At 52.9% G+C, this 15,412-nt stretch overlaps 1 protein-coding gene across 2 annotated transcripts; it reads left to right on the forward strand.

Annotated features, from left to right (window-relative positions):
• Positions 1 to 3,019: 3,019 nt before the first annotated feature.
• On the forward strand, positions 3,020 to 14,234 carry MATK (megakaryocyte-associated tyrosine kinase). Of its 2 annotated transcripts, XM_062596153.1 has the most exons (13): positions 3,020 to 3,128; positions 6,906 to 6,969; positions 7,568 to 7,681; positions 7,905 to 8,020; positions 8,458 to 8,677; positions 10,768 to 10,861; positions 10,959 to 11,024; positions 11,673 to 11,772; positions 12,348 to 12,432; positions 12,718 to 12,791; positions 12,916 to 13,111; positions 13,659 to 13,745; positions 13,955 to 14,234. In XM_062596153.1, the coding sequence occupies exons 2-13, from the start codon at positions 6,961 to 6,963 to the stop codon at positions 14,135 to 14,137; spliced, it is 1,344 nt and encodes a 447-aa protein (XP_062452137.1). In that variant the 5' UTR covers positions 3,020 to 3,128; positions 6,906 to 6,960; the 3' UTR covers positions 14,138 to 14,234. The 2 variants fall into 2 exon arrangements, with proteins under 2 accessions (XP_062452137.1, XP_062452139.1); XM_062596155.1 differs by lacking the exon at positions 13,659 to 13,745.
• The last annotated feature ends 1,178 nt before the right edge of the window (positions 14,235 to 15,412 follow it).

Below are 15,412 nucleotides of genomic sequence, written 5' to 3' on the forward strand. Positions count from 1 at the left end.
GTTTCTGTGCAGTTTCTAGCCTTCTGCCTTGGTCAGAACAGAAAAGAGGATACAGCAGTGCATCCACTTCAAAGAGATTTCCTTTTTAGAAATTAGGAAGTAAAAACATAAAACACTGTTACAAGTGCCAGCAGAACTGAAAGAAGAGTCACTAGGGCTAAAAATAAGAGTTTAACTGATGTGACAGGATAGGGGACATAGATGCCTGTAAAAACCAAGAACCAGATACGAAACATCTCTGTAAGTGCTGTGCGTCACGCCTCGCTCATGACACATAAGCATGGGCAGTGCAGTGAGGGCCTGGCGCTGCTAGATAAAACAGCTGCCAAAAGCCAGTGCAATGACCTGAGGCCGTCAGCTGTAAGGGCAGATCTTCCACTTGTCTCTTAAGCACAGGGGCAAGGGCTTTCCCGCAAAATCTGCTTTCTCATGGGGTATAGATTTGTGGAAATGCCAGCTGCTCTCTAAGGGTTTTGTGAAAATATCTGTGCTGTCTACACTCCTTCTGGCTCGAGGAAGGAGGGGAGTCCTCAGAACAGCCAGTCTGGCTCCTGCAGCCTGCTTGGCTGTGGGATTACTTTGCAAGTAATATAGGGGTGTATAATGCCTTTTGGACCTTGTGTTGTAAAGGGCTACAAAGATGATCAGAGGGCTGGAACATCTGCCCTGCAAGGAATGGCTGCGAGAGCTGGGCCTCTTCAGCCTGGGGAAGAGAAGACTGAGGGGGGGGATCTCATCAATGTGCATAAGTGCCTGAAGGGAGGGGGTCAAGGGGATGGGGCCAAACTCTTCAGTTGCCCCATATGAAAGGACAAGAGGCAATGGGCAGAAATGGAAGCACAGGAAGTTCCACCTGAACGTGAGGGGGAATTTCTTCATGTGAGAGTGATGGAGCACTGGACCAGGTTGCCCAGAGAGGTTGTGGAGTCTCTTTCTCTGGAGGTATTCAAGGCCCGCCTGGATGCAACCCTGTGTAACATGCTCTAGGTGACCCTGCTGGATTAGATGATCTCCAGAGGTCCCTTCCAACCTTACTGATTCTATGATTCTAAGCAGTGTTTAAAGGTCCAGTCCTTACCTAGGGTAAGGACACGCTTAAATGGTCCTCCCTACTTCACCGTTGAATTGGCAGTATCACTGGTGAGAAGTTTGGGTCTAAATATAAAAATCTTAGCTCTAAAAAGGAACATTTACACTTAATAATGTTCTCTTTAAATGTCTGAAGTTCATGTCAAAGACTGAGATAGCCTTTCTGTGCTAAGCAGAAAAAAAGCCAGCACTGCTTGGCTTACTGAAGGTTGGCATCTGAAACCAGGTCAACTGCATGGTGCTCTGGAGGTGCCTCCTTTTCCCTTGGCTGTAGAGAAGCCAAAGGTCAATTGGATCCTTGGCCTTAGGGGATTGATTTTTACCTCTCATTTTAGTGTCTAGAGAGCAGGTAGGAAGAGTTGTCTGCTTTTGTGACATGTATGACGTGTGCCACCATTTTCTGATTTCCTTTTAAAGGCTTGAAATGTGGGGCACATTTCTCAGGCTGAGAAGTTGTTGCATTTCTGATGAATCCAACTGTGTTTTCAAATTGGAGACTGAAGAGCACTGAGTAGGCAAAGGAGAACCCACAGGTTTTGGACTGCTAGTTCCCAAATCTGTGCTGAGAAAGGAGCTGCTGTACAAAATGTGTTGCTGTTCCTAATAAATACTGTTATACATCCTTTCTCCTTCCTGCTCCAACCTGTGCTTCCTTGGATAACTTTCATCCTTTGTTTTGCTGCTTCTTTTAGTCTCAACATGAATGACAGCGCTCAACAGTTTGTTCTGTAGGAAGTTGTGCTTGTGACCACAAGAGCCCTATTCTTCTTGACCTAAGGGAAGGATGCCAGAAGGAAGACTGACAAGCAGCTAGAGCGTCAGCCTGGGAGGTGAGAAAAACTTTTTCCATATTATTACAAGCTTACCCGGGAATTTTGAACTGCTGCAAAATCTTGCTCTTTTGGCTCTTGCTCTTGGATATTTTAAAGGTACCTAGGAACTCTAATTCATCTGTATAAAACTTTGAGTAGGGCTGTGTATTAAAGAAGGGAAGATGACAGTTTTGGGGAATCCTGCTGGGAGATGTAAGGAATTGAAGTGCTCTGGGTTCATTCTTCATAGAAATACACGTTTATTTCAAAACTGCCCTTAAAGCCCCTGATTTGCCAGTATTTTTAAGGATTGAACGCCATTTTTTTTAATCAACTGAACTGTGTTTGCCTGAAATCAAATTTTCTTCTTTATGATTTTGTTCAGAAAATTAGAAATGTTGAAGTAGGGCAAAACTGGTCTCCACTTTTCTGGCTGGTGTGATGACTTGCAGAGGCAATTATTCCCTCTGCTCTAGTTGCAGATGCTGGAGGATATAGATAAGCTCCTGCCATTTGACAGCGTTGTTCATTTAAGGATTTCTCTGGGCTTTGCAATTACCCATTTCAGCCTGTGATGTGTCTGTGAGTGGTTTCCATCCCATATAGAGTGGTCAAGGCACATGCATGCTCCTGAATCTCTCTCCCATAAATCTCACAAAATTTGGTGCCGAGACAGGATTAAACATTGGCATCTGTGGTCCTACTGTGTCCTTTCTTAAGTTTGAGTCTCCCTGGAGAGCAGGTGCCACTCACAGTCACCTGCTACTCAGGTAGATGCTCTAATTATGGAAATCAAGGCTATACCAGCTGATCTCTCTCTATTTGCATAGTTGATCATTACTTTTCTGAGAGTACTACACAATGCTGTAGGATGTGAGATCTGGCAATGTCTCTGTAGCGAGGGTGTGTTCCTGTGCTATCGAAGGGTAGAAGTCATTTTGGGATAAGCGTTGTCAAATAATGAGTCATCTCTGATTAATGTTTGACTATACAGACGGCAGGCACTAGGACCTCCAGGACACTCCGCATCTGCAGCGCTAACCAGAAGAGAAATCAGGAAATAACGCAGTAGCTTTTTCTCAGAGCATGTCTTTGAAAATAAAGCTTTGGTGCTCCATATGAAAAGGGATTTATTCTCCAGGAATTCAGGGATTTGAGTCCAGACTTAGTTGTGAGGAGCCCTGAGACATCGTTGCCCGCAAGGCCTTGTATGGGCATTTCTGGAAGGTAAGTGTAAAGGTCTGATAGAGTTGTTGAGAGCAGGTGACATGTTGTCATGTCTGCTCTACTGGTAGAGAGATGAATGTAATGTTAGTGTTGTGGTTGGTGGGGTAAACAGCCAGGTGTCACTTGTTATTCAATAAATGAACTACACAGCATTTGTTTAAGTGACCCCTTAGTGCGATGGGATGTCTGTAAAACAGGAGGATTTCTCCAGCTTGTATTTCAAAGGTGTGTGCGCAGTATATCCAGCTCAAGTTTCAGTGCAAAAGTGCAGGTTGCCAATAGGTGTGCCCCTCATCTGCCACGGTACGGTTGAGTCATGGTGGTTCTTCAGCTGGAGTCACTCTGTGCACTGGAAATAAGTCTAAAACCTGCAGGATCAGGGAGGTTCAGAACTGAAACTCAGAGTATTTCTGTACTTCATTGCAAACATACAGGTTTGCTGGTTAAAAAATGTGGAACAGCTTCAGAAAAGGTGGGTAGGGGATGGACAAAGGTAGAGAGCCTCTTCCTAGGCTTTCTGCCCGTGCATCCTACTTGTGGGAAGATGCATTCTAGTGGTGGGAACTGCACGGACTGAAGATCTCCAAGTATAATTCTTGCTTTATGACAAGGTGCGTAAGTGGCACTAAAAAGAATGTGATCTACCTGCATGTTAGCTGGTGTATGGGCTGATGTACAGAAGGGTCTCCAAGTTCGCCTAGGGACAGATATCTGTTTGGGGGGGGGTATCTGGTGGTGTACCTCCCTTAGGCCTTGCAGTGGCTCAAACCAGGTTCACCAGATGTGCTAGATGGGAAGAGGGGAAGAAATGCACGTGAGTGCCTAGCACAGAGCACCTCGGCCACCTGCTCCCACACACATGGAGCCAGAACTGAGCAAAGAGCTATTGCTTTGCACCAGAAATGACTGACATGGAAGAGTAGAAAACGAAGGAAAACCACCAGGGCAGCTATTGACCGTCCTAGATGAAGTGGCACATCTCAGTACCATGGAGGGAACCTGTCCATCCCTCCTGTGTGTTCCTGCAGAGGCCTGGGTTGCACTGCAGCAAGGGATATGGTGCAGATGCCTGTGCCCAGGTGGTCCTTACCTGCTTTGGATGTGTTACACATAGCTCACCTGCATCCCAGCAGGTAGGACTTTGCTGTGTCTATGGGGGAATATGCAAGGGGCTGCTGGCTTTGCATCTCTATCCAAAAGCACCTGGCAATGCCACTGATGGGCTGCAGGACAAAAGGATGTCTGTACTAGCTGAAGGTGGCTTCTGGAACAGAAAAAATCTGCTGGCTAGTAACATTAGCCTTGAAACAGCTGCAATTGTCCCTTTTTGTGGATCTTTACTTTGTTCTGGATTCTGGCTGACGGTGGATGGAAGCTGGATGGTAAGTCTTCACATTCTTGCAGTCACTGATACAGACTGGGTTTTACCACTTGTGATGCAGAGGAATGACCATGACTCACCTTCCAAAAGAGGAATAGAGCAAAGACTGTCATCTCAGCTCCAGGGAGCTGACTGAGCCCCCGCACCTCAGCCAGCCATCTGGGGTGTGCCTCTCACCCCCGCTCAGCTGGATGCCAGAGGCGTCACTGCCTCCTGGAAGTGAGAGCACTCGTTGACCAGTGCAGGGAGGTCTGACCTTGCGGTCAGGGATGGGTGCACCACCCTGACAGCACCCTTGAGAGGAAGGGAAACAGAGCTGAAGGGAGAAAGGCCAAGAAAGCAGGGGAAACATCATCGTTGTTGGAAGTTTCCAAGCAACAGTAGATCTTCCCAACTGGATTTTCCAGAGAGTGGTGCAGGTAGCATCAGGTCCCAGACACACATTGGCAGGCTCTTGTATTAGCTGAGCACCAAGATCAGTGCATGAATAAAATCACTTCCCCCTCCTCCCACGTTCCTGTTCATTGGAAGTTTCTCTGGCCATTTGGCAGTCGTGAAAACAGAGAGAAGCACTGAGCTCCTGGGATAGATTCACACTTTCTAGTGCGTCGGTAGGAAGGAGTAAGGTGGGCACGACTCAGCTTCGCCTACATGGAACATGGGTCTCATCAGATGGCTTCTTTTATATAGCCTGAAGCGTGTGAGTCATGTGAATGCACAAGAAATCCTTCCTTTAGAAAAGGAGAGAAAGCATCTGCTTTGCAGCGATGGAAAGAAATGTAAACCAGCAAAACAGAGCTGGAGGAAGGGCTCTGAAACCAGAAGAAAACTTAGGGAACTCCCTACTTCATTTTTAAAAGCCTGGCGATTTTTTGGATGATGCTGTGAACTGGGGAGCTGCTGGGCCAACATACTCCTGTCCTGTTGTGCGTATAGCGGGTTAGGCCGTGCCGCAGCGAACATAGTCCAGCACCCTGGGCTGTCCCATGGCACAGCTGTCTCCTCTGCCAGCGAGGGGCCATGCAGGGTCTCAGGGTTGTGCTGACTGGCTTGATGTATAGGCATCACAGAGAGGGTGGTTTGCGCATGGAGTCCCTTCACCTTCCCAGGGAGATGGCACTGCAGATGAAGGGCTTTGGGGTGAGAAGAAATGGGTGCTGGCAGCTGAAGCCTCACAGTTTTGAAGTGGAACCTGGGCACATGTATTCCCCAGAGCAGGCAGTGACCCCAGTATTAGGGTCCCCTGGGACATGCTGGATGGGCTTTGAGTGCTTCCAGCCCGTTCTGGGGGGCCGACTGCTGCATGCTCTCCATCTGAGGCAGCCCCATCCCTGCCCCAGAGCATCTTTTTGCTGAGATGGGCAAAGCCCTTTGCCTTGTTGAACCAGGGGCCTACTCTGTGCATCCTCTGGGACCCCATTTCTCTGCCTGGGACTTTTTCTGCATATGAGCAGTGGGCTGGAGACCCCCAAAGGGTCTCTGCCATCTGAGGTGGCAGATGTGCAGTGGGAGTGATCATCCCAGCGTGATGAGTTGATGACAGGGAGTGTGCGGGCCCTGCAAGGTCATCCCACAGCCTGAGGATGTGACAATCCTGCCTTGTCCTAGCTTAACCCATCAACAACCCTCCTTCAGGCAGCCCTGATACTGGGCTGATGCATCCCAGGTCAGCAGGGCCCCCGCAGCCGGCGCGTCTCCCAGCCCCGGCTCTCGTGACCCTGATGACTGGGAGCTGCTGAAACAGGAGGTGAGAAAGAAGTTCCTGGTAAAACCATGTTCTCCCTGGGCCCCGCAGTCGGTGCCATGGCCTCACATAGCGGCAGCAGCACCGGTGGGTGGTGAAATGGCTATTACCATTCTTTCCTACCAGACTCTGGGGCTGTGGTGGGTTTTCCTGACACTCTTAGCTAGAGCCAGGAAAGGGCCCAGGGGACCTCTAGAGCCAAGGCAGTGCTCTGAACTCGCCAAAAATGGGTGCAACCCAGAGAGAGAGGAACTCACCCAAGGTATGAGCATGCAGCAGGGGCCAGGACACTTGGATCCTGTTCCCACGTGGGGCAACAGGAGCCTCCTCAGACCCGAACAGGGAAGGTTGGCAGTGTGCTCTGAAGCACTCTGGGCCTTTTTCTTCCTCCCCATAGCATTGGACTGGCCCAGGCAACAGAGAGCCTTGAGAGGTGCCGTGTTGGGCAGTGTCAGCCAGGAAGGAGCTTGCAGGAAAGACAGGAGCAACCTGGGACAAGGTCAGCCACAGGACTGCAGCTCAGCTCCTGTCACTGCAGGGAGACACCGGGGGGCACGTACCCCCTTTAGCGCGTTCGGTGGGATGGTTCTGCTCGAGGAGGTGGCCTGGCTCCCCTGTCTCACTGCAGGCCTGTTCCATTTCTTCTCTTCAGGTGACGGCCACATTGGGAGACGACAAGTTGCTGATGCACTGACAGCACAGCCAGCATGTCTGGGGTGAGCGGAGCTACCTCAGTGCAGAGGATGAGCCCTGAACATGGGTGCCTGTGGGCACAGCCCTGTATGCCCCGCTTGCACTTGGGTGCATGAGCACAGGCTGGCGCTGGCACTTGGGTGCAGCACCAGGACTAGAGAACAAATCCTGTTCAAGCTGGCCTGATGCTCCCCCTGTTCCCTGCTCTGTTCTGCATGGACCATGTGTCCAGACTCATGGCACTTGTAGGACCAGCTCCCCCTGTCCCTGCTGTCCGCAGACTGCACAGGGAACAGACCTACCTCGGATGTCCCAGCATCCCAAGCCTGGACAGTGGTACCATCCCCTTCAGACTGGCGCAAGGATGCCAGCACTTCCCCTGCCAGCATCAGGGTGACCCATCACCCATAAGCACAGCAGGGCGCAGAAAGGGACAGCCAAGCAGTGAACTTGTGCCCTGCACCCTTGCCCCTGCTGTGGCTGATGTGCATCTCACGTCAGTGGAGCAGTCGCCCCACCTAGGGGCTGGAATGGTCCTTGAGGCTGACCCTAATGGCTGTGGAAGGCGAGGGGGGACATGCCAGCTCACTATCCTTGCTCATGCTGCCTTCTTCTTTGCAGAAACACTGGGCCCCAGGGACACAGTGTGTCACCAAACACGATCACACCAAGCCCAAGGCCCGAGAGCTGGCCTTCCGCAAGGGAGACGTGGTCACCATCATCGAGGCTGTGGAGGTGAACCAACGAGGGCCCAGAGACAAGGTGTCCTGGGAGAGGGGCTGGCAGCAGCTGTGAATGGAGGGAGGTGACCGCAGTGATGCTGGGCCTCAGAGCAAGCTGCCAGAGCTGGGTCCCTCCTTCCCAGCAGGGGCCAGGGGCTGTGTGCAGGTCACTACTTTGCTTCCCTCACGCTGGCCAGCTGTGGCACTGAGACCCATTCCCCTTCTTTCCTTTCCAGGGCAAAGGGTGGTACCACGCTAAGCACAATGATACCGGGGAGGAAGGGCTGCTGGCGGCCAGCTCGCTGCGGGAGCGTGGAGCCATCCGGGCGGACCCAAAGCTCAGTCTCATGCCGTGAGTACAGCCAAGTCCCACTGGGGTCCCATGGATGCTGGGGGCCAGCAGAGCCCCTGTGGACCTGCTCAGCCTGCAGACTTGGGCTCAGCCAGGAAAGCAAGTGGATCCTACACAATTCCCGCCCCCTGCCCCACATGATGTGTGGAGTGGCAGATGCTAGGCTGGGTGGCTCTGCCCCAGCACTGTGGGGCAGCTAGGGGGCAGACCAGGCTGTGACCATGCCCTGGTGACAGAGGGACTAGCTGTGGCCGGTATCTGGCTCTGAAGGCCCCTGGTTGCAGCTACCCAGCTTGAGTGGGACTTAGGAGGAGGGGATTTTATGGGATTGGGTCTGCATAGCCACGGAGAGGGTTGGCCAGAGCTCTACTCTCCCTGTCTCGAGCTGGAGCTGTGGGGAAAGCACATCAGCAGGCTCCATGTTCTTGTCTTCCCAGCTGGTTCCATGGGAAGATCTCAGGGGTGCAGGCAGTGCAGGAGCTTCAGCCTCCTGAGGACGGGCTGTTCCTGGTGCGTGAATCCATCCGGCACCCTGGTGACTACGTGCTGTGCGTGAGCTTTGGCAAGGAGGTCATCCACTACCGTGTGATATACGAGGAAAACACGCTGAGCATTGACAGCGAGCAGCGCTTCTGCAACCTCATCGACATGATTGAGGTTAGAGCCCCTTCCTTGGGATGAGAAACCCACCAGAACTGAGTGCCCTAGGCTGGCCAGGACCAAGAACAAGGGTGGTCAGTGTAGATCAGCCCAGCACACAGTGATGAGACATCCTGTGCAGAGGACCAAGGATGGTTCATACCCACCAGTGTCTAGACCACTCCGATTCCCCTGCCTTGTACCAACACTGTCATCTGTGTGAGGGCACAAAGAGCCAGTCTGGCTGCAAACAGGGCCCCAGGCTTTGCAGGATCTCTTCCCCAAATGGGAGCCTTCTGTGTGCTGGTATTCCTGACTCTTCATTACATCCTGTTTGAACTGTGTGGGGTTGCACAGAGCAGTGGTAGGTCCCTGCCCTTTATTTCCTGGTTATTTCCATCGAGGCCAGGACTGTTGGAGTTTTTGATTGCTCCTGAACACTGAGCTAAGCTGCTCACAGAGCAGTTATCAAACCCTGTGAACTTGGGGTTATTTTGCCTTCTGTGCCTCATAGCACTGTCACCTCATCTCCATTGTCCTCAGGAGCCTTCTGCAACTGTTCATGGTTTACATTTGATTTTGTTATCCTGCATAATTCCCTATCCCTGGTAAAGGCTGCTGGTTCTCCATTTCCAAATTGGTTTTGGGTGGGTTGAACAGATCTGTAATGCCCCAGGAATGGCCTCAGCTAAGAACTGGCCATTCATCCCTACCCTGGGCACCTTTTCCTGTGCGGACTATAGTTGCTGGCCTGCATTCCCCATGTCTTACCTGTGAAGCATCTGTACCCATAGCAGCCCTGATGCCCTGTCTGGGGCCACGTTTCCCCACATTCCTGCTAATTTGATGCTTCGTGCAGCCACTGGGCTTGTGGCATTTTGATAAGTTAAGATTGCTATTGCCTCTTCCCCTCCTTTCCTACCATGGATGGTGTGTGATAGGTGCAGCATGAAGCACCAGATCCTACCCTGAGATTCAATACTCTGTTTTAGCAATTTGTTTTGAAAGGTCTCCTACTGATGCTTGAGAAAGGCTCTTTAGCATATCCCCTATGAATGGAGGGGACCTGCCTCGCTGCCCATAGCAAACACCATGGCTTTCGTTGAGGCATTTTGCAGTGGTTTCACTGCCTTTGGGAACCCTGTCACCTCCGGCTTGCCAACTCTGCAAGGCTCATGGACTTTCCGGTGCTGGCTGATTTATTATTAGCTCTCATGCTCTTAGCAACCTGTTCCTCAAAATCTCTTTTTGTCCTGTCTTATTACTGTTCTGTATTTCATCTCTGTGGATTTGTAGTCTCATATACTTTCTTCATTTGGATGTAACTTCTGCTTTTGGATGTGTCCTTTCCCCTTATAGCTCCCCTGGCCCTCTTTAACCATTATAGCTGTCTTGCCCCACCAGGCAGTGTTTCTGTGCTGCTTCTCAGCTTCTGGAAACTACCTCTTTGCAAATGCCTTATCCTCAGCTCTACTCTTTGAACTTCTTTCTGTCAAGTCCCTTTGTTGCAGGCCATTTTCATTTTGGAGCTGGGCTCTAGCACATAGAGCTTGCATGGGTTTCAATGTGCTGCGGGAATGGGGGAGCTATGTGCACTGGGATAACAGCTACCGCCCAGCTCTTCGGTAGCATCCCTTATGGCTTTCAGTTCGTTACGGCGTTTCCCTTACCACACCCGTAGCAAAACCAGGCCCAGGAAGCTGGACCAAGCCACAAGCCGTGAATAACAGTTTGTTTCTAAAACTGCAGCAGAGCAGAAGGAAGCAGTGTCTGCTCCGCACATCCTGTGGAGCGTTCAGCCCTTGGTGCCACCAGGGGCAACAGGACAACTTCCGGCTAATTAGCATTAGCTTCGGCTAATGCTCAGGGAGCTGCACGCAGGGCGGGGAGCAGTGATTTCCCACAGGAGCTGGAAGCAGGCAATGGGTGGGGGAAGCATCTTCTTACACCATCTTAGGAGGACTGTCTCCAGGACAGCTCTGAGCCCCAAAGTAGCTAGGGCCCTGGGGGATGGAGTGGAGCCTGGTCCCTCAGCTGAGCCGTATGCTCTGGGGCAGGATATTCCTACCTTATCACAGCATCATCTCTGTGTGTTCATCCTTCTGCAGCACTACATGAAGGAACAGGGAGCTATCTGTACCAAGCTGGTGAAACCCAAACCGAAAATCGGCATGAAGTCAGCTGAGGAGGAGCTGGCTAAAGGTAGGGGATGGTGGGAGAAGGGCCAGGTCTGTGTTTGGGGGACACACAGTCCAAACTCTGTGTGGCCCTGCTAATCTGCTCTTGTTCCTGTCCTCAGCTGGCTGGTTGCTGAACCTACAGCACCTCACACTGGGAGACCGCATTGGGCAAGGCGAGTTTGGAGGTAGGTAAAGAGGTGGAGCTGGATGTTTATAGAGACACCTGGAAATGGCCTGATTGTGGCCAAGGAGCATGAGTCAGGGCTGGTCCAGTCCCAGCAGCACCTAGAATGGGAGGGGAGGGACAGTAACAACACAGGGCAGTCAGGCCACTCCCTCCATCCCTATGTCCCCTCCCCTTGGGCAACCCCAGAGATGTCCCCAGAGCATCCCCCATGTCCTCACTTACCACAGGCCACGGATGCTGCCATGAACCCTTGCCATCTAGCTTGTGCCAAGAGACCAAACTAAGGGTGACAGCAAGAGATGGCATGCAGGAAATCCTTTCCACTACCCCCACATGGCTCCCATCCTCATCCTGGAGGACACATTCCCGCTTGGCCCCGTGGGCAGGGCACACTACCCCAGCATGTTTAATGCCACAAGGATGCATGTCTCACCCTAACCCACCAGTGGCCCCACTTATACAGACTTGAGTATCCCAAGAAGCATCTGCTGCTGCTGTTCCTGGGCCCCCTCTCTCTCTGCTTGTCCTGACCAGTCTGTGGCTCAGGGGGCTCAGCTGGAATGGGAGCAGCCAGCTTGGCCCATGGGCTCACCCCATCCAGCAAGCACAGCACTGTGCCTGATCTGCCCCCGTACTCCCTTCCCAGATGTCCTGCAGGGCGAATACATGGGGCAGAAGGTGGCCGTGAAGAACATCAAGTGTGATGTGACTGCCCAAGCCTTCCTTGCTGAAACTGCTGCCATGACGTGAGTGCCCCATGTGGCCGGTGGGGAGGGGTGGCAAGAGGGTATGTACAGCTTGTCCCTGTCCTGGACCCCAGGGATGAGCAGAGGGTCTAGAGAGGCTGCACTTTGAAGGTCCCAGAGGACAAGTTTCCAACTCTAAGAGACCTTACAGTATCCAGTCTGCCTGCTTCCAATCCAGGCAGCAGCATTTGCCCCACCAGCACTGAGCTGGATTGCTGTTTAAATCACTGTGTACCACTGAAACAGACAGTCCCACTGTGGGCCTGTGCTCAGCTCCGGTGCCCAAACCAGGACATGGCCATGGGCTTGTGCTCAGGGTATCCACAGCACCAGATGAAGGGCAGAAGCTGGGGCCAGGTTACCTTTGAGCCACAAGTCCCATGCAGCAAAGTCCCACATCAAGACCAGACTGCAAAGATGTGAGCGCTCCAGCGTCCCCTCATCACCCCCATTATGCCAAGGGCTTGCCTCAAGCACACATACACACCCAGTCCCTACAGAAGCCACTGTACTATCTGGCACCAGTTCAGCTCCATCCTCCAGGCACCCCCTTGACATTGGTCTTCCCATTTCAGAAAGGTCCGACACAAGAACCTGGTGCGTTTGCTTGGTGTGATCCTGCACAATGGCCTTTACATCGTCATGGAGTTCATGAGCAAGGTGAGAGCGCCTGGCCCCAGAGCAGGCTAGGCCAGCACCTCTTCTCTGCCACAGCCAGGCCTTGGCTGATGGGATGTTTTGTGGCTCAGATTTGAGGACAAAATCCCTGGTTTGGGTCTTAGTTGAAACTTGCCTGGGGCTAGCTCCGGCCTGACTCTCAGGAAACAGTGCCTGTCGTGAAATCTCTTCCTTATGGAAAGACTGGGACAGTGAAGGCCCGGTGGCAGGTAAAGTCTCTAGACAGCCCATCCCCTTTGCCCTCACGTGTTTCTCCTTCTCTGTCAGGGGAACCTGGTGAACTTCCTACGCACACGGGGCCGGGCGGTCATCCAGACCAGGCAGCTCCTCCAGTTTGCTCTGTGAGTCAGGTTTCCTCTCCCTGCATCAGAGCAGCAGTGGGGATCGGCGCTCTCTGTGCCACCCCACTGGGCAGCCCTGAGAGAGGACACATGATAAGGCTGCATTTTGCCTTGGCTGCTGCAGGGACATTGCCCAGGGCATGGACTACCTGGAGTCCAAGAAGCTGGTGCACAGAGATCTCGCTGCCCGTAACATCCTCATCTCTGAAGAGAATGTGGCCAAAGTGAGTGACTTTGGTTTGGCAAGAGTCAATCCAAAGGGCACAGATACCACCTTGCTGCCTGTGAAGTGGTCAGCTCCAGAGGCCCTTAAACACAACGTGAGTGATGGAGGAAAGGGCTGGGTGCCTGGGGGTACTCTCATAAAGCAGCTTGTCCCCTTGGGGCCCGCCTGCCCATACCCACCAACTTCAACCCTTCAACCTGTCACCGTCCACACCACACCATCATGGGGCAGCGACCCCTAAGTGTATCTTTTGCAGCCAGCCCCACATCTCCTAGGGTCTGGGCTGTCTTCCCACACAGTGCATGCTTCTCTTGCACAGTGGAGAATTGTGGCAGCTCCTGTGGGATGCTGCAGGATGGTGCAACTAAGGTGATGCTAAGCACAGTGCATCAGACACAAGGCACTACTAGTGACAAAGGGCTGTCACAGGTAGAAAGGGTGTCCTACTGGCTGCAGGCTGAGGTCAGATGCTTGGGAGGAAACAAGAAGAGTCCTAGGTCACTGCAGCCCGGGAGGCAAAGGGGAGAGGTTTGCATGGGAAAGTCAGTATTTCTCCCATCTTTTGCTTGGGGGAGGAATGGCAGGTCCAACTTAGCCTGCTTTTGGGTGGCTTCAGACTCCCTTCCCTCATGTCGCTGCAGAAATTCTCCTCTAAGTCAGATGTCTGGAGCTACGGGATCCTCCTGTGGGAGGTGTTCTCCTACGGCCGGGCGCCATATCCCAAGATGGTGAGTGTGATGAGGCACTGGGCTGGCCCAGTTCTCACAGTATTGGGAGATGAGTGATGTGGGTGATATCACAGTGGCTTGGCTGCAGGACAGGCAGGAGGGGTGGGCCAGGATGGGGAGATCCCAGCTCCCTCAACAGCCAGTGAGAGCCTCGGGCAGGGCAGGAAAGGGGAGCAAAGATGTCCCACCTCACTTTTCCTTCCTCCCAGAGCCTGAAGGAGGTGACGGAGATGCTGGAGCAGGGGTACCGCATGGAGGCCCCTGAGGACTGCCCACCTACTGTCTATGCACTGATGAAAAGCTGTTGGGAGCTGGAGCCAGGGAAGCGACCATCCTTCAAGAAACTCACGGAGAAGCTGCAGAAGGAGCTGAAGCATTTAGGGGATGTTTAACCCACTCTCCCCCTTCCAGAGTCCCCAGGGCTCATGGCCAGTAACCCTCTGGACACACCAGGGTTGGAAACAGCACAGCAAGGGGAGCACGTCACATCTGGGCAGCGTGGAGGCCCAGGACACCCATCTCCCAATAAAGATGGGACAGATGTTTCAGCAAGGCTTTTCCTCCTCTGGGTTGCCTGAAGAGGAGACAACAGCCTTGTTCCATCTTGATATGGAGTCCTTCTTCCTTGACAAGCCTGTGGGACCAGTACACATGGCCTAGTGCCCATAGTTTGGGCCACCTAGAATGGTGTTTGTTGGCTAAAGGCTGTCCTGATGGCTCCTAGCCCTGTGGTCAGGTGGGAAAGGAACCCAGACAGCCTGTGCCCTGCCTTGGGAAGGCTGGTGGAAGTGGAGTGAAGGACCTGCCTCGTGTGAAGCAGGGATGCATGCATCCACTAGCCCCCAAAACCTGTCTGTTTACCAGATAATTAGGCTGAGCAGGCTGGTGCCGATGACCAGGGTCGTTCTGCCCCTATTTGGCTCTATCACCCCCCAGCACAGTGTGACTGTCCTGGTTGTGCATGACCCCCTCTGCCATGTGCCAGCCACGTATACACTGCACCCACCAGAGCCATGGCACGTGAGCCACCTTGCAGAACCATGGACCAATGTCACCTGGCTGCTTTTGCTGGCTGCAGATCACCTATCTGCACTCAGCCAGGGCATCTTGACCTGCTGTGGCTTCTTGCAGGGAGATGCAACAGGGCTGGGTGCCACTGGGAGTCCCTGCTCTGCCCTGCCCTGCCCTGCTCTACAAGAGGCTATGGGGCATGTGCTGCCATGGAGCAGCTTTCCTTCAGCATTCGCCCCATTGTTTGGCCCTAAACTAAGAGCCCTCATCCCCCATGGCCCTGCCATGCTTTCCATGGACCCCTTGGCAGCTGCAGCTTGGGTGCAAGCTGTGATCAGAGCTGGGGTATTAATGGCTGGGGTCTTGGAGGACACTTCAAAGCTGTGGGTGTCCCTAGATCCCTAGTGCCCTCAGGAGTTTTCCCTACCTAGAGCTGGGCTGGGGCCCAGCCTGGGCAGGAGAAGACAGACCCAGCTGTGTCTTTCCCTGACAGAGCTGGGTGCACATGCGTGAGGGTGTGTTGGGGGAACTGTCACCATTTTGGAGTTGCACCTTCCTGGCAATGGGGACAGGATATATCAGCCCTCTTGAAGATTAAAACCTGCTCCCAGGACAGCCTAATGCCCAAGGTGGCCAGTGGCCATCACCCAGGCCCA

Source organism: Rhea pennata, chromosome 27, assembly GCF_028389875.1.
Source record: "Rhea pennata isolate bPtePen1 chromosome 27, bPtePen1.pri, whole genome shotgun sequence".
NCBI lineage: Eukaryota > Metazoa > Chordata > Aves > Rheiformes > Rheidae > Rhea > Rhea pennata.

Coding starts and splice junctions, on each gene's coding strand:
- MATK (XM_062596153.1), top strand. Junction 7,682..7,904: donor CCATCATCGAGGCTGTGGAG/GTGAACCAACGA, acceptor TTTCCTTTCCAG/GGCAAAGGGTGGTACCACGC. Junction 11,773..12,347: donor GCTGAAACTGCTGCCATGAC/GTGAGTGCCCCA, acceptor TTCCCATTTCAG/AAAGGTCCGACACAAGAACC.